This window comes from Gouania willdenowi, chromosome 17 (assembly GCF_900634775.1).
Source record: "Gouania willdenowi chromosome 17, fGouWil2.1, whole genome shotgun sequence".
Classification (NCBI taxonomy): domain Eukaryota; kingdom Metazoa; phylum Chordata; class Actinopteri; order Blenniiformes; family Gobiesocidae; genus Gouania; species Gouania willdenowi.
Window position 1 is genome coordinate 4,611,602 of NC_041060.1, and position 22,022 is coordinate 4,633,623.

Below are 22,022 nucleotides of genomic sequence, written 5' to 3' on the forward strand. Positions count from 1 at the left end.
TCGAAAGTTTTTCAACTTTTATGCCTTACTATAGCCTTACCTCTGATTTTAGGTGTTTGTCACTTTTTTCTCATTTTTCATGCCTTACTGCATTTTCATACCTGTTTAAGTGTGTTCATCATATTTGCACTAGTTTTTTGGGTGTTTTGAAATATTATCTGAGAAAAAATAAATCGAAAGTTTTTCAACTTTTTATGCCTTACTATAGCCTTACCTCTGTTTTGAGGCATTTTAATTTTTTTGAAATTTTCTTATGCAAAACATAAAACACCTCCCTTTTGAGGCATTTGAAATTTTTTTGCCCATTTTTATGCTTTACTATAGCCTTACCTCTGTTTTGAGTTGTTTAAAATATTTTCAGCAATTTTTATGCCTTACTATAGCCTTTCCTCTGAAAAAAAGAATTTGCAAAATCCTGATTTTAAGGGTTCCATGGTGTAATGGTTAGCACTCTGGACTCTGAATCCAGTGATCTGAGTTCAACTCTCAGTGGAACCTCATGATGTCAAGTACAAATCTTTAGTGTATAGTTGAGAAAAAAAATCAACTATGTGTGCATTCTTATGTCATACCTTATGCCTTACCTCCGTTTCGAGGCATTTGAATTTAAGAAAAAAATGTTTATGCCTTACTATAGCCTTACCTCTGATTTTAGGTGTTTGTCACTTTTTTCTCATTTTTCATGCCTTACTGCATTTTCATACCAGTTTAAGTGTGTTCATCATATTTGCACTAGTTTTTTGGGTGTTTTGAAAATATTATCTGAGAAAAAATAAATCGAAAGTTTTTCAACTTTTATGCCTTACTATAGCCTTATGTCTGATTTTAGGTGTTTGTCATTTTTTTTTCCCTCATTTCCAACTTTTTTCTCATTTTTAATGCTCTACTACATTTTCATGCCAGTTTAAGTGTGCTCATCATATTTGCACTAGTTTTTAGGGTGTTCCGATAGCATTATCTCAGAAAAAAAAAAAAAAAAAAGTTTTTCAACTTTTATGCCTTACTATAGCCTTACCTCTGATTTTAGGTGTTTGTCACTTTTTTCTCATTTTTCATGCCTTAATGCATTTTCGTACCAGTTTAAATGTGCTCGTCATATTTGCACTAGTTTTTAGGGTGTTCCGATAGCATTATCTCAGAAAAAAAAAAAAAAAGTTTTTCAACTTTTATGCCTTACTATAGCCTTACCTCTGATTTTAGGTGTTTGTCATTTTTTTTCTCATTTTCAACTTTTTTCTCATTTTTAATGCTTTACTACATTTTCATCCCAGTTTAAGTGTGCTCGTCATATTTGCACTATTTTTTAGGGTGTTCCGATAGCATTATCTCAGAAAAAAAAAAAAAAGTTTTTCAACTTTTATGCCTTACTATAGCCTTACCTCTGATTTTAGGTGTTTGTCATTTTTTTTTCTCATTTTCAACTTTTTTCTCATTTTTCATGCTTTACTACATTTTGTTCCCAGTTTAAGTGTGCTCATCATATTTGCACTAGTTTTTAGGGTGTTCCGATGGCATTATCTCAGAAAAAAAAAAAAAAGTTTTTCAACTTTTATGCCTTACTATATATAGCCTTACCTCTGATTTTAGGTGTTTGTCACTTTTTTCTCATTTTTCATGCCTTACTGCATTTTCATACCAGTTTAAGTGTGTTCATCATATTTGCACTAGTTTTTTGGGTGTTTTGAAAATATTATCTGAGAAAAAATAAATCGAAAGTTTTTCAACTTTTATGCCTTACTATAGCCTTACCTCTGATTTTAGGTGTTTGTCATTTTTTTCTCATTTTCAACTTTTTTCTCATTTTTCATGCTTTACTACATTTTGATCCCAGTTTAAGTGTGCTCATCATATTTGCACTAGTTTTTAGGGTGTTCCGATAGCATTATCTCAGAAAAAAAAAAAAAAGTTTTTCAACTTTTATGCCTTACTATAGCCTTACCTCTGATTTTAGGTGTTTGTCACTTTTTTCTCATTTTTCATGCCTTACTGCATTTTCATACCAGTTTAAGTGTGTTCATCATATTTGCACTAGTTTTTTGGGTGTTTTGAAAATATTATCTGAGAAAAAATAAATCGAAAGTTTTTCAACTTTTATGCCTTACTATAGCCTTACCTCTGATTTTAGGTATTTGTCATTTTTTTTTCTCATTTTCAACTTTTTTCTCATTTTTCATGCTTTATTACATGTTGATCCCAGTTTAAGTGTGCTCATCATATTTGCACTAGTTTTTAGGGTGTTCCGATAGCATTATCTCAGAAAAAAAAAAAAAAAAGTTTTTCAACTTTTATGCCTTACTATAGCCTTACCTCTGATTTTAGGTGTTTGTCACTTTTTTCTCATTTTTCATGCCTTACTGCATTTTCATACCAGTTTAAGTGTGTTCATCATATTTGCACTAGTTTTTTGGGTGTTTTGAAAATATTATCTGAGAAAAAATAAATCGAAAGTTTTTCAACTTTTTTGCCTTACTATAGCCTTACCTCTGATTTTAGGTGTTTGTCACTTTTTTCTCATTTTTCATGCCTTACTGCATTTTCATACCAGTTTAAGTGTGTTCATCATATTTGCACTAGTTTTTTGGGTGTTTTGAAAATATTATCTGAGAAAAAATAAATCGAAAGTTTTTCAACTTTTATGCCTTACTATAGCCTTACCTCTGATTTTAGGTGTTTGTCATTTTTTTCTCATTTTCAACTTTTTTCTCATTTTTCATGCTTTACTACATTTTGATCCCAGTTTAAGTGTGCTCATCATATTTGCACTAGTTTTTAGGGTGTTCCGATAGCATTATCTCAGAAAAAAAAAAAAAAGTTTTTCAACTTTTATGCCTTACTATAGCCTTACCTCTGATTTTAGGTGTTTGTCACTTTTTTCTCATTTTTCATGCCTTACTGCATTTTCATACCAGTTTAAGTGTGTTCATCATATTTGCACTAGTTTTTTGGGTGTTTTGAAAATATTATCTGAGAAAAAATAAATCGAAAGTTTTTCAACTTTTATGCCTTACTATAGCCTTACCTCTGTTTTGAGGCATTTTAATTTTTTTGAAATTTTCTTATGCAAAACATAAAACACCTCCCTTTCGAGGCATTTGAAATTTTTTTGCCCATTTTTATGCTTTACTATAGCCTTACCTCTGTTTTGAGTTGTTTAAAATATTTTCAGCAATTTTTATGCCTTACTTTAGCCTTTCCTCTGAAAAAAAGAATTTGCAAAATCCTGATTTTAAGGGTTCCATGGTGTAATGGTTAGCACTCTGGACTCTGAATCCAGTGATCTGAGTTCAACTCTCAGTGGAACCTCATGATGTCAAGTACAAATCTGTAGTGTATAGTTGAGAAAAAAAATCAACTATGTGTGCATTCTTATGTCATACCTTATGCCTTACCTCCGTTTCGAGGCATTTGAATTTAAGAAAAAAATGTTTATGCCTTACTATAGCCTTACCTCTGATTTTAGGTGTTTGTCATTTTTTTTTTCTCATTTTCAACTTTTTTCTCATTTTTCATGCTTTATTACATTTTGATCCCAGTTTAAGTGTGCTCATCATATTTGCACTAGTTTTTAGGGTGTTCCGATAGCATTATCTCAGAAAAAAAAAAAAAAGTTTTTCAACTTTTATGCCTTACTATAGCCTTACCTCTGATTTTAGGTGTTTGTCACTTTTTTCTCATTTTTCATGCCTTAATGCATTTTCGTACCAGTTTAAGTGTGTTCATCATATTTGCACTAGTTTTTTGGGTGTTTTGAAAATATTATCTGAGAAAAAATAAATCGAAAGTTTTTCAACTTTTATGCCTTACTATAGCCTTATGTCTGATTTTAGGTGTTTGTCATTTTTTTTTTTCCTCATTTCCAACTTTTTTCTCATTTTTAATGCTTTACTACATTTTCATCCCAGTTGAAGTGTGCTCGTCATATTTGCACTAATTTTTAGGGTGTTCCGATAGCATTATCTCAGAAAAAAAAAAAAAAAAAGTTTTTCAACTTTTATGCCTTACTATAGCCTTACCTCTGATTTTAGGTGTTTGTCACTTTTTTCTCATTTTTCATGCCTTAATTCATTTTCGTACCAGTTTAAATGTGCTCGTCATATTTGCACTAATTTTTAGGGTGTTCCGATAGCATTATCTCAGAAAAAAAAAAAAAAAAGTTTTTCAACTTTTATGCCTTACTATAGCCTTACCTCTGATTTTAGGTGTTTGTCATTTTTTTCTCATTTTCAACTTTTTTCTCATTTTTCATGTTTTATTACATTTTGATCCCAGTTTAAGTGTGCTCATCATATTTGCATTAGTTTTTTGGGTCTTTTGAAAAAATTATCTGAGAAAAAATAAATCGAAAGTTTTTCAACTTTTATGCCTTACTATAGCCTTATATCTGATTTTAGGTGTTTGTCATTTTTTTCTCATTTTTCATGCTTTACTACATTTTTATCCCAGTTTAAGTGTGCTCGTCAAATTTGCAATAGTTTTTAGGGTTCCGAAAGCATTATCTCAAAAAAATTTTTTTACATTTTGGGGGGTTGTCTGTGTCTGTCTATTTTAACTCCCAACATTTGGATTTCAGTTGTTTTAAAATAAAGGAGTCAAAAACTTAAAGATGAACTCATTCAGAGATTTATTTCTTCATTCAAAGTCAAGACAACACACGCAGTTTCATCAGATACAAGACCTGCATCGGCTTTTCTAGTTCATTACAAAACACAAGCAACGCAGCAGCATTTATGTACAAATGTTATTATTACACATCTTTATACACACAGAGCACAAAGCTTTACTTTCACTTAGTGTTTAACAATCCTATAAGTCCATGGCTTTTTCAAAAACAAAGCAAATGCTAAAGCTAATTTCTGAAAACGCCTGTGAGCTTTAATTCAAAGGCAAGCGAAGCGACGCCAAAACGAGTGTGTGATCAATGTGTGTGTGTTTATATAAAGGCAGTCGATTGGTTAACCTCAGCAATACAATCCATAACACACACACACACACACACACACACACACACTGCAGGAAGTGTACAATGTTTAACATCAAAATAAAAGCTCACACTATTATTGCACAGCTACCCAGAAAATCAACGTTGCTAAAAAGCAAATATTGGATGTTCACACACACGCACACGTCATTTTGTACAGAAAAACAAGTTATTTACAGCCTAAAGTAACAAAGTGAACAATGACAACACCAAAAGCCTCCTGCCAAAGTTTGGATCATTTACAAAAACCTCATCTTTTGTTGCCATTGCCATGGGAATGCTAAGCTAAGCTAATTTCATCCAAAACCAGCACAGTTTGGAAAAAAGCTAAACTTTTGGTCCAAAAAAGGTTTAAACAAACCTGCTGTCTCATGGTTATCGTCTTTGTGGTTGATTAGGTGGCTAACAAATAGCTAGCGACCTCGCTAACCCAATGAGCTAATTAGCTAATTAGCTATTAAGGCTGAGTCATTCTCATGGACAAGGCAAGTCAGAGGGAAAGAAAAGAGTTCAAACTTTGGCAATTGTTGGCTTAGCTAATGCTTTATCCTGTTCCCTAGCTTTAGTTTATACCGTTACACACTCTCTCATGCATTAACACTGGAGAATGAAGTACAATCATTAACACACACACACACACACACACCGCACGTGTGTGTGTGTGTGTTTCCTAACACTGTTTATATGATTGTCGGTGATAATTCAGTGACAACCAATGAATTCACACTAAATCCTAGTATTGCACGTGCTCGATAACAACGAGTCTAGTTCAGCCTGGTTCAAACGCTTTATAAACCAATTACTGTGTGTAACCACCAGGGGGCGGAGCTATACTTTCAAATAAGGCGTGGCCAACGCATAATAGCCAATAAAGTAAAAGTAAATAAAATATTAACAATTTATTCTTATCTCTAGTGTTTAACCAAGTTAAAGTGTACCTGTAATTAAATATGAATTATAAGCTCTATTAAAGATCAAATATAATAGAGCTGGGACAATATGTTTTTGTCCCGATTGGATTTTAATCATTATACTTGGGTCTCGTTACCAATTTATATTGTGGTTCTGATTTAATAATTCATGTGACTCAATAGTAAATATTAACATAATTCTAATTATAAACTCTATCAAAGATCATATATACTGTAATAGTGCTGAGATGATATACGCTTAGCCCCATTTGATTTTAATGACGATACTCAGGTGCCGTTTCCATTTTAGATTGTAGTTCCAAGTTATTAATTCACGCGACTCAATTGTAAGGATTAGCATAATTTTAGTGATAAGCTCAATTAAAGATCAGATATAATAGAGCTGGGACGATATGCATTTTTCCCGATTCGATTTTAATCACGATATATTTACATTTATATTGTGATTCTGATTTATTAAGTAACGCAATTAAATAACAACGATTATCACAACTTTAATTCCCCTATTTTGTTTAACAAAAAAACAAAAGTTGAATCTAGGGATGGATGATATTTGTCATAAAATTGAATATTTATTATTGTATTTTATTATATTGTATTCATTTTTATAAAATTGATTCTGGGGAGAAATCCCCCCCCCCCCCCCAAAAAAAAAAAAAATCTAAAATTTGGACCAATTTCTATTCAATTTGAGGAAGTTTTGTTGAATAATTTAAAGAAAATTGCCAGATTTTGGAAACATTTTGAGTTTTTTCAATAATTTCAGATTAAAAATTTGTAAATTTGTCTCCATGTGTATTTTTCGAGGGGCTGATTCATGTCATTTTTTTTTTGTTTTCTCCCAGGGTCCGAATTGGATCCTCTAAAGGGCCAGATCTGGTCCCCAGGCCTTGAGTTTGACAGATATGCTTTAATATTAGTCCAACCATAACATTCCTCTTTTTTATACTTTAATGCTTCATAGCTTTAGACAGTCAAAGCGTTTAGTTGAAAACTCATTTTAAATTGACTTTTTCATTGTGAGAGAAAGTCAGCTGTCAATCACCAGGCGACCAATAGCATCCCTGCTAGCGCTCTAGCTCCACCCCCTTTCATAATCATCATCCCTCACTCATGTTTGGTGTGTGTGTGAAGAAGCAAAAGTAATGTTTAAACATTCAAACTCGAGGCCGTCTTTTCTTGGAGCAAACACGTAAATTAATCAATCAATCAATCAATAAATCTACGCGAGCGTTCCCGTGTGCAGAATTCCTCTCACAATCCATTTCTAACGTACGTGAACTTTAATTCTCCTCCAGCAGCGTCTGGTTCTTAGTGGATGATGCTCTTAGACTCAGAGGAGCAGCTTTAAGAGCTCATTATGTAACCACAACATTCAGGACCACGGACAGAGATCCACAGGCAACGTGGAGTCTAAGAGCATCTCAAACCACATCCTGATCCAGATTAAGATTTAGATCCAGATCCTGATCCTGATTCAGATCCAGATCCACATCCTGATCCTGATCCACATCCTGATCCAGATTTAGATCCAGATCTGGATTTAGATGCAGATTCTGATCCAGATTTGGATCCTGATCCGGATCCAGATCCAGATTTAGATCTGATCCAGATCCTGATTTAGATCTGATCCAGATCCTGATTTAGATCTGATCCAGATCCTGATTTAGATCCAGATTTAAATTTAGATCCAGATCCTGACCCAGATTTAAATCCAGATCCAGATCCAGATTTAGATTTAGATCCAGATCCTGATTTAGATCCTGATCCTGATCCAGATCAAGACCCTCATGGAACCTCATCAACTGAATCCATTCCAGGCACGTGTCCAACACCTTCTGATAAACCTCTCTAGACAAAGGCAGCCTGCTGACAGCGTGTGGGCGGGGCATGGGGCGGGGTGTGGGTGCAGGCGGGGGGAGGAGGGAGTGATGGAACATGGCTGTTCAGAGGTCAGAGGTCAGGTTGTTGACATTCTAAAGCAAACATTGGTTGCTGCGCTTCCTCAGCGCTGTCAAGACACGCCCACCAGCAGCAGGCCGCCGCCCACCAGGACCTCCCGAGTCCTCAGCTGCAGAAAAACCAGATTATATCAGTGAGATTATATGAGCAGATGATTTAGCTGTTTTTATAGTCGAGTTTCATATGAGCACACTAAGTCGTTTAGCAAAAATAATTTGATTTCAACCAGAAATGAGCGACTTTTATTACAGTGAGCGCCACGGGAATATTTGGTGTGTTTCTTTATTTATTTAGAATATTTTTGTGTATTTTTATCGTCCTTTTGACTATTCTGTAATTTCTGTGTTTTGCGAACATTTTGTTTATTTCTGTAGTTATTTTGTGTATTTTTATTATTCTTTTTTGTGTACATGGAATCATTTTGTAGATTTTTGTAATTTTTTTGTCCTCTTGTATATTTTTCTGTTATTTTGTGTGTCTTTGGAGTCATTATAATTATTTTTTTTTCTCTAATTTTTTGTTTATATAGTCATTTTGTGCATTTTTATTGTCCCTTTGAGTATTCTTCTGTAATTGTGTGTGTGTTTTTGTGTATTTTTTTATCATCCTTTTGACTATTCTGTAATTTCTGTGTTTTGGGGATTTTTTAATTTTTATTTCTGTAGTCATTTTGTGTGTTTTATCATCCTTTTGAGTATTCTTCTGTAATTTTTTGTGTATTTGGGGACATTTTTATATTTATGTAATTTTATTGTACTCCTGTGTATTTTTTTCTGTCATTTTATGTGATGTATTGTCAATTTGTGAGTTTTTGTGTATTTTTATTATTTTATTGTTTTTTTGAGGGTTCTCAACATTTTTGTTGTGATTTGGTGTGTTTTGGAATTATGTTTTATATTTTTGTCATTTTATTGTTCTCTCGTATATTTTTTGTATTTTTTCATCCTTTTGAGTGTTCTTCTGTAATTCTGTGCGTATTTGAGGAGATTTTGTGTGTTTTTGGAGTCAAATTGTATAGTTTTGTAATTGTATTATGCTCCTGTGTATTTTTCTTTCATTTAGTTCGTTTTTGGAGGTCACATGACATGCCAGTTGCCCATGTCTGGTTTAACAAATGTGATGTTTTAAAGGACTTTGCAAAAACGATCACTGCAAAAGTCTCAAAGCACGACTTAATGCAGATGAGAAGATGAGAACGAGCAGTTAGTAGACACGCACACACACGCACACACACACGCACACACACACACGCACACACACACACACACACAGAGTGATTAGACGACATAAAAGATCAGGAAGAAACCACAAAGAGGTAAAATCTGCTCAGGAAACCACATCCTCTTTATGTTTCACTATTTTTGTGTATTGTTCTGTCATTTTGGTAAATCATAATGTCACTTCGTGTGTTTTTGTTAATATTTTGTGTATTTTATGAATTTTTGTTGTCAATTTGTACATTTAGGAATCATTGCTAGTATTTTTCCTGTTGTTTTGTGTCTTTTTCTCTCATTTTGAGTAATTTTGTTGTCATTGTCTTATTCAATCTTTTGTGTTTTTTTTGTTTATTTTGTGCATCTTTGGAGTCATTTTGTGTGTTTAAATGGATGTTTTAGGTGTCTTTTGTCATTGTTTATGTTTTATGAGTTATTCTGTGTACTTTCTGAAATTCTGTTACATTTTTGGACAAATTTCTGTTGTTTTGTGTCGTTTTCTGCCATTGTGTTGGAATTTTGTGTATCCTCTGAGTCATTTCCTGTGTTTAAATGGTTGTTTTATTCTTCTTTCGTCATTTTGTGTAGTGAATTTGTTCTTTTGTGCGTGTTTGTTGTCATTTTGCATGTCTTATTAATCATTGTCTGTATTGTTTTATTGTTTTGTGTGTGTTTCTGTGTATTTTGTGTGTTTTTGTAGTCATTCTCTTGTATTTTTCATTGTCATTTTGGGAAATTCCATCATCAGTTGTGTTTTTACAGTCATTATTTGCATTTTCTGTAATTTTGTCGTCAATTTGTAAATTTTTGAATTCATTGTTTGTATTTTTGTTGTTGTTTTGTGGTTTTTTTTCTCTCATTCTGAGTAATTTTGTTGGCATTTTGCATGTCTTATTAATATTTTTGTTTATCTTATGTACTATCTTGAATGAAACCTTGGAGATAAGTTATTTAGGTGGTTTACCGTGGGCAGCTTCTACCTGTGAGCAAACACATGATGTCAGGACAATTACCAGCACAATGAGAGGAAGAGGAGGCGCTGAGAGAGGAAAGTCTCAGCTCATTCTTCTAGAGAGATTTAAAAAAGACAAGAGGCAGATTTAGGAAGAAACAACAAGGAGGTGATGATCTTAATACACACAAGGGACATCTCAATAAACATATGAACATATGAAACACTAGATCTATTATCAAACATCTACATCAGAAATGGGCAACTGTGTTGAATTTTTTTGCCCCTTAAGTAAACACACAATATGACTCAAAAAACAGAAAAGATGAGAATAAAATACACAAAATGACAACAAAAATACACAGAACCAAATGATAAATGGACAAAAAACCACACAAAATCACTCCAGAAGCACAAAATGACAAAAAAAACAAAAAAAATGCACAATATGAATTAGGAAACACACAAAATGACAACTAAAACACACAAAAACACATTAAAGTGACAAGGAATATAAAAAATACTCAAAAGGACAACAAAAACAGACACCAAAACACCCAAAAATGACTTAAAACACAAAAAATGACAAGAAAATACACAAAAAAAAACTCCAAAAACAAATAGAAAGATTTTAAAAGGATACTGAACGAAGGAAAATTACAAAAAAATAACTCCAGAAATACATAATACCCACAAAAACACACAAATGATTCTAAAAATACAATTAAAAAAAAAAAAAAAAAAAAAAAATACGCAAAATGACAACAAAAACCAACAAAAATGACAAAATTTTTTATAAAATTAGAGAAAAATAAAACAATGAAAACAAAAGTACACAAAACAATAGCAAAAATGCACATAATGGCCAGAAAACTTACAATCGGACAAAAAAAACAATACATATTGTGACTCCAAAAACACACAAAATACACAAAATCACACAACAGTGACTCCAAAAGGTTATTGAAGGAGAAAAACTTAAACCAAGTGACTCCACCCTTTGTTGTTTCCTGTGGTAATGCTCATCATTCTAATGCTGACATGAATGTTGATCATGTGACCCTTATATATACCATGTTGCCCATGTCTGATATGTCTGATGTATGTGATGAATCTGAAGGATCGAACCGTACCTCGAGATTAGTTCGAGCTTTCTTCATCACGTCACGAGTCCTGGACACTGGAACATAAAGATTCATTACTCACTGATGATGATTCCTTTGATCCTCCTTTATTTTTCTTTGATATCAAACTCACGCTGGCTGACGATGAAGTGCTCCATGCTCTCCTTGGAGCGGCTGGTGCTTCTCAACCTCTGGATCGTTCCTTTGAGGACCTCCTCCTGCTCAGACACACGTAGCTTCAGGGACAGCAGCTCCTCCTGCATGCTCTGCTCCTACACACACACACACAGCACTGATGAACACACACACCCGCTGTGAGGCCCCGCCCCCTCAGCGAGTGCTCACCCTCTTCAGGCTGTGGACAGACGGGTCACTGCTGGGTAGAGCTGCTCTCCAGAACATCTTGAGTAGAGACGAGGATTCCTCCAGGATCTGTCTGAGGGTCTTAGTGTTGGACAGAAGAGTCCTCACACACTCATAGTCCAGGACCTGCTGCACACACAACATACATAACATCATATGGTAATAATTTATGGTACTTTTTTCACTTCCAAACACATTCTGGGTGTTTTCTTTCTTCTATTGTATATTTTTCTGATATGTTTGAGTCATTTTGTGTGTATATTAAGTAATTGTGTAAATATTTCTCTAACTTTGCGTGTTTATAGAGTCATTTCGTAAATATTTCATGAATTCTGTGTGTTTTCTCATAATTTTGTGTGTTTATGAAGTATTTTTGAAAACATTTCTTAAATTCTGTGTTTTTTCTCATCAATTTGTGTTTTTTTGTTTTCATTTCAAGTTTTTGGAGTGTGTATTTTTGTCGTCATTTGTGATTTTTTTGGGCCATTTATGTGTATTTTTAGTTTCGTTTGATATAATTTTCAGTAATTCTTTTCAATATATGTAGTTGTCTAAATTTGTGTATTCTTGTTGTAGTTTTGTGTATATATTTTTTTGTCATTTTGTGTATTTTTGGAGTAATTTCATGTATTTTTTGTGTTTTTCTGAAGTAATTTTGTAAATATTTCTTAAATTCTGTGTGTTTTGTCATTATTTTGTATTTTTAGTTTTCATTTTAAGTTTTTGGAGTGTGTAATTACTATTTTTGTTGTCATTTGTGATATTTTTGGCCTTTTATGTGTATTTTTCAGTGTGGTTTTATATCATTTTCAGTTATTATTTTCAATATACTGTATGTAGGTGTCTTGTGCATTTTTGGAGTAAATTATTATTCTTGTTGTAGTTTTGTGTATATTTTTTGTCATTTTGTGTGTTTTTGGAGTCATTTTGTAAATATTTCTCATATTCTGTGACATTTTGTGTGTTTGTGGAGTCAATTTATTATTTTCTGATTTTTGGGTCACTTATGTGTATTTTTACTGTTGTTTTGTGTAATTTTCAGTTATTTGATTTTCAGATCCTTGGTGCAGGTTTGACTCTTTAAGAGCTTTTGCTTCTCTTTCCATGAGCTCTAATCCTCCACCTGCTCTTTGTTCCTTCCCTCCAGCAGCAGGGGGCTCAGACGGGCCTCCAGCGTGGCCTCCATGTTGTGCACGAGGCCTCGGCCCTCCAGGACCTGCTGTTGCAGGGCGCTGTAGTCGTCCACGTGACCCACCGCGTGGCGCCCGTTACGGTTTGCGAACGACCCGTCGGGAGCTTCTCCCTCCAGCTCAGAGTGAGGGTCCAGGGCGTCTGTGACAGGAAGAGAAGAAGAAGAGACACACGTTTACATCCATGATAGAAGCACTGGAGGATCTGATGTTATTCAGTCACAGTGTGTGCATTAGTTCAAACCCCAAAGAAGCATTTGTTAGTTCACACCATTAGCAGTGCTGTGGTTGTCCTCCAGGTCTGAATAAGAAGGAAGACCAGGAGATCCACAGTTAAACAAACCAATGTCTCTGACAGGAGGGGACGGAGATGGATCTGTGGAGCACACACATGCACACGCACACGCACACACATACACACACACACACACACACACACACACACACACACACACAAACCAGTGCTAAACCACTCCCAGTAAAAATGACTCAGAAAACGCACAATTTGACAGAAAAACACACAGGATGACCTTAAAAACAAACAAAAATGACTCTAAAAATGCATAAAATGACGGAAAAATATACAAAACGAAAACAAAAGTACACAAAATAAGTAAAAAACGCACATAATTGACAGAAAACTTATAAACGGACAACAAAAATACACAACGTAACTCTAAAAACACCCAAAAATGACTCCTAAAACACAAAATGACAGAAAAATACACAAAAGGACAACAATATTACACAAAATGACTCAAAAAACCAAACAAAATTACAACAAAAATACACCAAATGACAACTAAAACACCCAAAAACATAATCACTCCAAATATCCATTAAATGAGAAAATAAATATCCAAAATAACCTCAAACATACACAAAAGGACAAGAAAAACAGACAAAATTGACAGAAAACTGATAAGCTTGACAACTAAAACACCCAAAAATGACTCCTGAAACACAAAATAACAGAAATATACTACAATGAATGACTAAAAAACACAAAAAAATACAGAACATGACAACAAAAAAAACACCAAAAACACACAAAATGAAAGGAAAATATAGAACATGACAAAAAATACACACTAAAGTGACTACAAGAGGTTATTATATAAAATAAACATATACAAAATGGAAACAAAAATACACAAAACCACAACAAAATCACCCAAAATATTAATCCTAAAACACTAAATAACAGCCATACATCAGGCTCCTCCCCCTTTACCGTGAAGCAGCAGACGCCTGCAGAAGTTCTCCCTCTGAGGGCTGGCACTGAGCGCGCTCAGACAGGGGGTGCGTGGAGAGGCCACACCCAGTTTCTGCTCCAGCTGTTTGTGCAGCTCCAGCTGTTTCAGGGCGCTGTTCTCCTGTACGCTGTTCTGGAGCTGAGCTCTGAGACTCCTCACCTCCTGCAGGAGTTCCCTGAGCTCCACAGGGAGAGCCGGCAACTCACACAGATAGCCTGAAACACACACACACACACACACACACAATTAATTTAGTTTACCTAATTATTAATTTATTATTATTTTTTCAATCCCTTTTATATTTATTTCTATTGAATTTTATGTATTTATTCAAATTATTCCTTTCACAATCAGTTTATGTATATGGAAGTTTACTTACAATATAATTCATTCTTTTTTTAATTAATTTTCACATTTATTTATTTTACATTTTATACACATATTACATATTTATATTTTTACATGCATTTTTTTACAATTACATTTAAAAAAAATACAATACATTATGTTAACTCAATAATTAATTCATAACTATTTTATGAATTCATTTTGGAAATCATTAATATTGAATTTTATATATTCATCTAAATTGATGTATTTTTATGACTTAATTTTGTTAATCACTCATTATTTCAATTCAATAATTCAGTATTATTTTTTATCAATTACTTTTATATATCTATTTAAATGTATTTATTCTTGTAAATTATTTTCTCAATTTTTTTTATTCACAGATTATTTCATTATTTTTTCATTAATTTAAAAATGTAAAAAAGTATTTTTAATGTTATATATTATTTATGTTTACATTAATTTTTCAATTAATTTAGTTTACTTGCTTATTAATTCATTTTCATTCATTCATTCATTCATTCATGTTTACTCAATAATAATTCATTAGTATTTTTTATTATTTCATTTGATTTATATATTTAAATTTCATTTTCACAATTGATTTTTTTTTACCAGCAAATGAATTCATTATTTGTATTTGTTTTTACATTTATTTATTTGAAATATCCTATATTTATTCATATTTTTACATTAATTATTTTAGTTTACTCACAAATACATTTATTATATTTATAAATCTATTTATTTATTTAAAATGTTAATATATGAAATTATTTATATTACATTGAATTCATTTATATATATTTTTAAATATTTTTAATTTAGTTTATTTACTAATTTATTTTGTTTACTCACGATTTACTCGTGGTAAATATTGTTAGATAAAAAGTATTTATTCCTTAATGAAGGAAAAGCTAAGTCCACTTGTTCCATGGATGATTTATGTTAAATATATGTTGATATATTGATCCTGATTATTTATCACTGACCTTTGTTGGTGTTGGAGCTGGAGCAGACGCGGTCGTAGACGTGTAACTCGCTCTGCAGAGAGTGAACGAGTCGTCTGCTCTCACACAACTGCTGCTGCAGCAGAGACAGCTCGTGTTGTAGCCTAACACACACACACACACACACGGGTTACTACACAACGGTGCACACACAGACACGCGCACACACACGCACGCACGCACACACACACACACACACGCACGCACGCACACACACCCGGGTTACTACACAACGGTGCACACACAGACACACACGCACGCATGCACGCACACGCACGCACGCACGCGCACACACACACACACACGGGTTACTACACAACGGTGCACACACACACAAGCGCACACACACGCACGCACACGGGTTACTACACAACGGTGCACACACGCACGCGCGCACGCACACGCACGCGCGCACGCACACGCACGCACGCACACACACACACACACACACACACACACACACACACACACACACACACACACACACACACACACACACACAGACAGACAGACACGGGTTACTACACAACGGTGCACACACAGACACGCGCACACACGCACGCACGCACACACACGCATGCACACACACCCACGGGTTACTACACAACATTGCACACACACGCACGCACGCACGCACACACACAGACACACTTACACACAGACACACACACACACACACACACACACACACACACACACACACACACACACACACACACACAGACACACACACACACAGTGACCTGTTGGTGTTGTCCTGCTCGTCCTGTCTCTCCTGTCTCAGCGTGTGGAGGAGCTGTCCTTGGTCCTGACTGTGAGTCTGTAGACGTCTCAGCTCCTCCTTCCATTGCTCCGCCTCCAGCTCGCTCTGTTTCACACGTGCACGCAATGACAACAGCGTCTCACGCAGCTGAGCCACCTCCTCACTCGTGTCTGAGAAAAACAAAAAACATCAGCCAGAGAAATAAAAAAACGCTTTAGATAGAGTGTCATCTGTGCTGGATACTTGTCTTCTTATTAATGAAGTCCTTTTGTAAAAATTTTCTTAAATTCTGTGTGTTTTGTGAGTCATTTGTGTGTATTTTCAATGTCAATTTCAAATTTGTGGGTCACTTTTGTGTATTTTTTTTATCATTTCCAGTTATTTTTTTCAATAATTGTAGTTGTCTTGCACGTTTTTGAAGTATATTTGTGTATTATTGTTGTAGTTTTGGGTATATTTTTGTCATTTGTGTGTTTTTGGAGTCACTTTGAGTTTTTCCCGTCGCCTGAGGCTGACTGGAGGAATAAAAACGTCTTTGGACTAAACGTGTGTCACCTGAGGTGGACTGGAGGCGGGACCTCAGAGCCACGTTCTCCTCCTTCAGGATCCGGATCTCATTGGACAGCTGAGTCACTGTGTCCAGACCCTGGATGTAGATGTTTGTAGCTGCACCTGGAACACACACGGCTATTATTATAATCTGATCTGAGGGTCACATGATCAACATTCATGTCAGCATTTTAGAATAATAACCAATCAGAGCATTAACACAAGAAACAACAGAGTTTGTGTTCTCGTTTTGTATTTTTTTTTTATCTAATCTTGTATGTTTTTAAGAGTCATTTTGTGTATTTTTCTTGTCAGTTTTGTGTGTTTTTGCCATCATTTTATGTGGTTTTGGAGTCATTTTGTGTTTGTCTTGTCATTTTGTGTGTTTATGAATAAATTTGTAAATACTTCTCAAATTCTGTATTTTGTCCTCATTTTGTGTGTTTATGTTTATGAAGTAATTTTCCAAATGTTTCTTAAATTGTTTGTGTTTTCTTGTCATTTTGTGTGATTTTGGAGTCAATTTGTGTTTTTGTTGTTGTCATTTTATGTTTTTGGAGTCATTTACGTGTATTTTTAGTGTAGTTTTGTATATCTTTCATCAATATTTGTTGTTGTCTTGTGCGTTTTTGGAGTAAATTTGTGTATAATTTCTGTAGTTTTGTGTATATTTTTGTCATTTTGTTTGCTTTTGGAGTCATTTTGTGTACATGTCTTTTGATTTTGTGTGTTCATGAAGTAATTGTATATATATTTCTTAAATTATGTGTGTTTTGTTTTGTTTTTGGAATTGTTTTGCAAATATTTCTATAACTTTGAGTGTTTTTGGAGTCAATTTGTGTTTTTTGTTGTCAATTCATGTTTTTAGAGTAATTTTATGTGTTTCTGTCATCATTTTGTGATTTTTGGGCCATTCAAGTGTATTTTTAGTGTTGTTTTGTTTAATTTTCTGTTCTTTTTTTCAATATTCGTGGTTGTCTTGTGTGTTTTTGGAGTAAATTTGTTTATTTTTGCTGTTGGTTTGTGTATATTTCAGTCATTATATGCATTTTTAGAGAAAATTTGTGTATTTTTGCTGTTGTTTTGAGTTATTGGAGTTATTTTGTGTGTTCCCTTTGGGGGCCTGCACAGAACCCAACCATGTGACCCATGTCTGATATTTACCTCCTTCCCTTCCAACGGTTGCCAGTTTCTCCTCCAGCTGTTGCCTGAGCCTCTCGTTGGTTCTGATGGACTCGTCCAAACGCTGACGCAGATATCTCACCTCCTGTAGGTGCTCCTCCATCAGATTCACTCCTAGAATCACCGATAGAGGAAACAATCCACACATCAAATGAAAAATAAGATTTTAAACAGAGTTTTTAGGATGTTTTCTGCTCTTTTTCTACCTCCTCGTGTTGTCTGCGTGTTTCCCACGTCCCACACCGGCCGCCCTGGCTCACACGTCATTGGGTGTCTCGGTGGAATAATCCCACCCAGCGGGTATTGTTGAAAGGCAGGATGGGAAAGCTGGCTATAGTTTGAAAGCTCGAACAGAGGCTTGGAGGACGGAGAAACTGAAAATCCTGGAAAAAGACACGAACACACACAGAGGAGAAGTGGAGGGTGGGATGAAGGCTTTAAAAAAGTCTCGTGTTGTGAATTATGGAGTTCAAATCAAGCCAAAAACTCCAAAAAACACACAAAACATTTACAAACTAATGCAGCATGTTTTGCAAATAAGAAATACACCAATCAAACAAATACAGCAAGTTTTCCTTATCGAAAATAAACATGTCTTCAGTTACAAAAAAATACTGTAATTACACTGTAAGTGAATCTGCAAGATGGAATATTAGTCAAAAGTTGCGTGACAGTTTTTTGTAGTTGCAGAATTGTTTTTTGTACCTGAAGCATTTTTCACTTGAAGACGTGTTTCTTTTTGTAAAACATTATTTATGTAAGGTTTATTTGTTAGGGACAGATTAGATACAATAAACATAGACAGCTGAAAACAGGCACCCCATGCAAGTATCATAGTGTTATGATAGTAGCGAATGCTAGTTTGCCATACACGTCCCTGTAAAAGGGCTTTTATAAGAATTAAAGACAAAAACAGTTTAATTTAAAAAGAAAACTAGTGAATTGGGCGCAATCAGGACAATAAAAACACATGTTACAGCGACACATTTGCAGAAAATCCATCATGAGAACAGCTCTGTGTTCATTTGATAGGCACATTTCTTATTTGCAACGCAGATTGCATTAGTTTGAGTGAAGTTTTGTATTAAGTTTGTTTTGTGAGTGGTAAAACGTGTTTTGTGTGTTTGTGCGGCCAACCATTCGCAAACAAACTCAAATCCAAAACATAATTCACAAACGAATGCAGCAGCAAATAAGAAACGCACCAATCAAACAAATGCAGCATGTTTTACTCATAGAAAAGAAACCTGTCTTCAAGTAGAAAAACAATACGTCAATTATAAAAAATATCTTTCAATTACAAAATATAATTGAAGTTAAAAAAACAACTGTGTGTAAATCTGCATCGCAGCACATTATAGCCGAAAAGTTGCGTGAATATTTTTCGTAGTTGCAGAATTGTTTTTTGTACCTGGATATTTTTTGTCTGTTTAAAACATGCTGTGTTTGTTTGATAGGTACGTTTCTTATATGCAGACCAAAATGCTTTTGTTTGTGAGTGAAGTTTTGTATTAAAACATGTTTTTGGCGTGATTTGAACTTCATATCCATCATCCCTCACCCCCGTTGAGCTCATTTGTGCGTTTGTACAACATCTCCAGCTCCGGCCGCACAGCGATCACTGTCAGAGACCTGGGCCGGGGCCCCGGACCAGAGGGTGTGGACAGGGATGAGCGGACAGGCTCCCTGAACGGGACTGGAAGGGAATGAAAGTGGAGTGACTCCAACAGAAAACAAAGGAGGGTGAAGGTGAGAACAGTCCCATACCTGGGCCGGGCTGATTGCTCAAAGGCACAAAGGCAGAGGAGAGCATGTTGGGACAACTGCTGGACGCCGTGAGGAAGCCATGACGAGATGGAGATGGAGAGGATGGACGGACTACGAAAACCATGGAAAATAAAGAGTTTGATGGAAGTAAAAAAATAAATACCCCCATGATTTATTGTTTTGTCGTCATTTTGTTGGTTTTTGGACTCGTTTTGTACATATTTCAGGTCATTTTGTAAATATTTCTCCAATTCTGTGTGTTTTGTCGTTGTTTTGTGATTTTTTTGGGCCATTTATGTGTATTTTAAGTGTCGCTTTGTATGATTTTTAGTATTTTGTAGTAATCTTGTATGTTTTTGGAGAAAATGTGTGCGTTTTTGAGGGAGTTTTGTGTATATTTTTCTCTTTTGTGAGAAATTTTGTGCCTTTAGTCATCATTTTGTGTATTTTTGGAGTCTTTTTGTAAATATTTCTCTAACTTTGTGTGTTTTCGTTGTCATTTGATGTTTTTGGGGTCATTTATGTGTAGTTTTGTCATCATTATGTGATTTTTGGAACATTTTCAGTTGTATTTTTAAATATTTTTGTTGTCTTGTGGGTTTTGAGAGTATTCTTTCTGTAGATAAGTAAATACATAAATATTTATTTACCATCTGCTTCTGGCTCCTGGTGCTGAAAGTCTCCAGCGTCTAAATCGGAGCACATGTCCAGGTCCTCATTGGTTTGGTACTCGTCCGATGCCAGTGAGGTCCTGTCTGAGGGCTCGGTGGTCTCTGAGAGGGCGTGGCAGCTGGACGGCGTCTCCACACGCTGCTGGAGCTTCGTGTGCAGCGACGAGATGATTTGATCTTTTTGCTGAAGCTCTTTACTCAACCTAAGAAGAAGAGAGGGAGATCTACCATTAAAAAACACGTGAAAATAAATAACTTTTTTTTTAAAATTATAACAATTTTTTTTTTTTGCGTGAAATATAAGCAAAATTGGACCCATTCGTCTGTTTGCTAAACATTCCGTCAGCAGTTTTCTGTGTAAATAGCATATAAAATATACAAAAACAGCAGAAAAATATACAAAAACAGCAGAAAAATATACAAAAACAGCAGAAAAATGTACAAAATGATTATAAAAATATACAAATGGAGTGGAAAAATATATAGAAAGACAACAAAAATGTCCAGAGAGAATTCAAAATTACACAAAATTACAACTAAAATGCACAAAAAGACAACAAACACACAAAAGAACAAAAAAATACACCAAATGACAAAAATACACAAAAACAACAAAAAATATAAAATAATTGTCCAAAAAGGTACAAAATGACTCCAAAAATCTATAATATGACAACAAAACTACACAAAATGACTCCAAATACCCAAAATGACAACATAAACAGACAAAACGTTCAGAAAAAAACAAAAAAGACAACAAAATATACACAAAATATACAACAAACAGATAGGACTTTAAAAACACACAAAACAGCAACAGAAACACACAAATGACAACAAAACCACACAGAATTACATAGGATGACAGTAAAATATATCAAATGACAACAAAACTCCACAAAATGACTTCAAAAACCCAAAATGACAACAAAAAACACAAAAAAGATGAGTTTACACCAGTTTACACAAGATGAGAGTAAACTATACAATATGAAAACAAAATTACTTCAAAAAAGTTAAAAAAAACGACAACAAAAACATGCAGAAATTACAACAAAGAGATAGGACAACAAAAACACACAGGACAGCAACAAAAACACACAAAATGTCAACATAAACAGACAAAATGAAAGAAAAATACTGTATTGTAAAATATACAAAATGACAACAAATATATATACAGCAAAAACACACAAAATGACAGTAAAATGCACTCCAAAAAAAAAAAAAAAAAAAAAAAAAATTTTTTTTTTGCACATTATATGAGCAAAATTGGACAAAATTTGTGCGTTTGCTAAACTTTCTAAACATTCCATTGGCAGCTTTCTGGGTAAAAAATAGCGTATAAATGTGTGATATTGTCCTAAAACAAGCGTGTGAGGCATTTTCGTGTCATATCGAGGCTTAATTTTAAATTTAAAAAAGGTTTAGATTTACCTTTGTTTTTACTATGTTTTCTGTGATTAGAGGCTCTATTGGAGCCTTGGATTCTACAGACGAAGGACTTAAAGCATCCAACATTTAATGAGATTAACGTCTTAGTGCAGGAGAAAAATGCTCTGATGTCAAAGTGAAACAATATGTGAAGAATGAGATCAAGACGAGTCTGTAACAGAAGTAAATGTTAAAAATGAATAAATCCGCAGCAGAAACAGAGACTGAATCGTTTTGGATGAAACGCCAACTCAGCGCGTCCTTGTGGCGTCTGTGAGAAGATTAACATCAACATTAACCTCCTGCTGCGCTAAGACGAAGGTG

General features: G+C 34.4%; 1 protein-coding gene and 2 non-coding genes across 12 annotated transcripts in view; 2 read left to right on the forward strand and 1 right to left on the reverse strand.

The window, feature by feature from the left end:
• Positions 1-426: 426 nt before the first annotated feature.
• Positions 427-498, forward strand: trnaq-cug (transfer RNA glutamine (anticodon CUG)). Its single transcript has one exon. It is a non-coding gene; the product is annotated as a tRNA-Gln (tRNA).
• Positions 499-3,231: 2,733 nt separating this feature from the next.
• trnaq-cug (transfer RNA glutamine (anticodon CUG)) lies at positions 3,232-3,303 on the forward strand. Its single transcript has one exon. It is a non-coding gene; the product is annotated as a tRNA-Gln (tRNA).
• Positions 3,304-6,700: 3,397 nt separating this feature from the next.
• The window catches only part of LOC114479062 (myomegalin), a 61,273-nt gene continuing 45,951 nt past the window's right edge, over positions 6,701-22,022 (reverse strand). For 6 of the 10 annotated variants that reach the window (XM_028472515.1, XM_028472512.1, XM_028472511.1 and 3 more), the window contains 16 exons: positions 20,244-20,467; positions 19,594-19,704; positions 19,388-19,522; positions 18,033-18,209; positions 17,809-17,940; positions 16,651-16,767; positions 16,076-16,265; positions 15,315-15,436; positions 13,950-14,186; positions 12,987-13,091; positions 12,649-12,857; positions 11,508-11,654; positions 11,296-11,434; positions 11,172-11,218; positions 10,100-10,154; positions 6,701-7,981 (listed from right to left, as the gene is read on the reverse strand). In XM_028472515.1, the coding sequence (XP_028328316.1) occupies positions 7,887-7,981; positions 10,100-10,154; positions 11,172-11,218; positions 11,296-11,434; positions 11,508-11,654; positions 12,649-12,857; positions 12,987-13,091; positions 13,950-14,186; positions 15,315-15,436; positions 16,076-16,265; positions 16,651-16,767; positions 17,809-17,940; positions 18,033-18,209; positions 19,388-19,522; positions 19,594-19,704; positions 20,244-20,467 (2,242 nt within the window). In that variant the 3' untranslated portion in view covers positions 6,701-7,886. The remainder of the gene's footprint in view (positions 7,982-10,099; positions 10,155-11,171; positions 11,219-11,295; positions 11,435-11,507; positions 11,655-12,648; positions 12,858-12,986; positions 13,092-13,949; positions 14,187-15,314; positions 15,437-16,075; positions 16,266-16,650; positions 16,768-17,808; positions 17,941-18,032; positions 18,210-19,387; positions 19,523-19,593; positions 19,705-20,243; positions 20,468-22,022) is intronic. The other 4 variants (XM_028472509.1, XM_028472516.1, XM_028472513.1 and 1 more) reach the window with 3 other exon arrangements.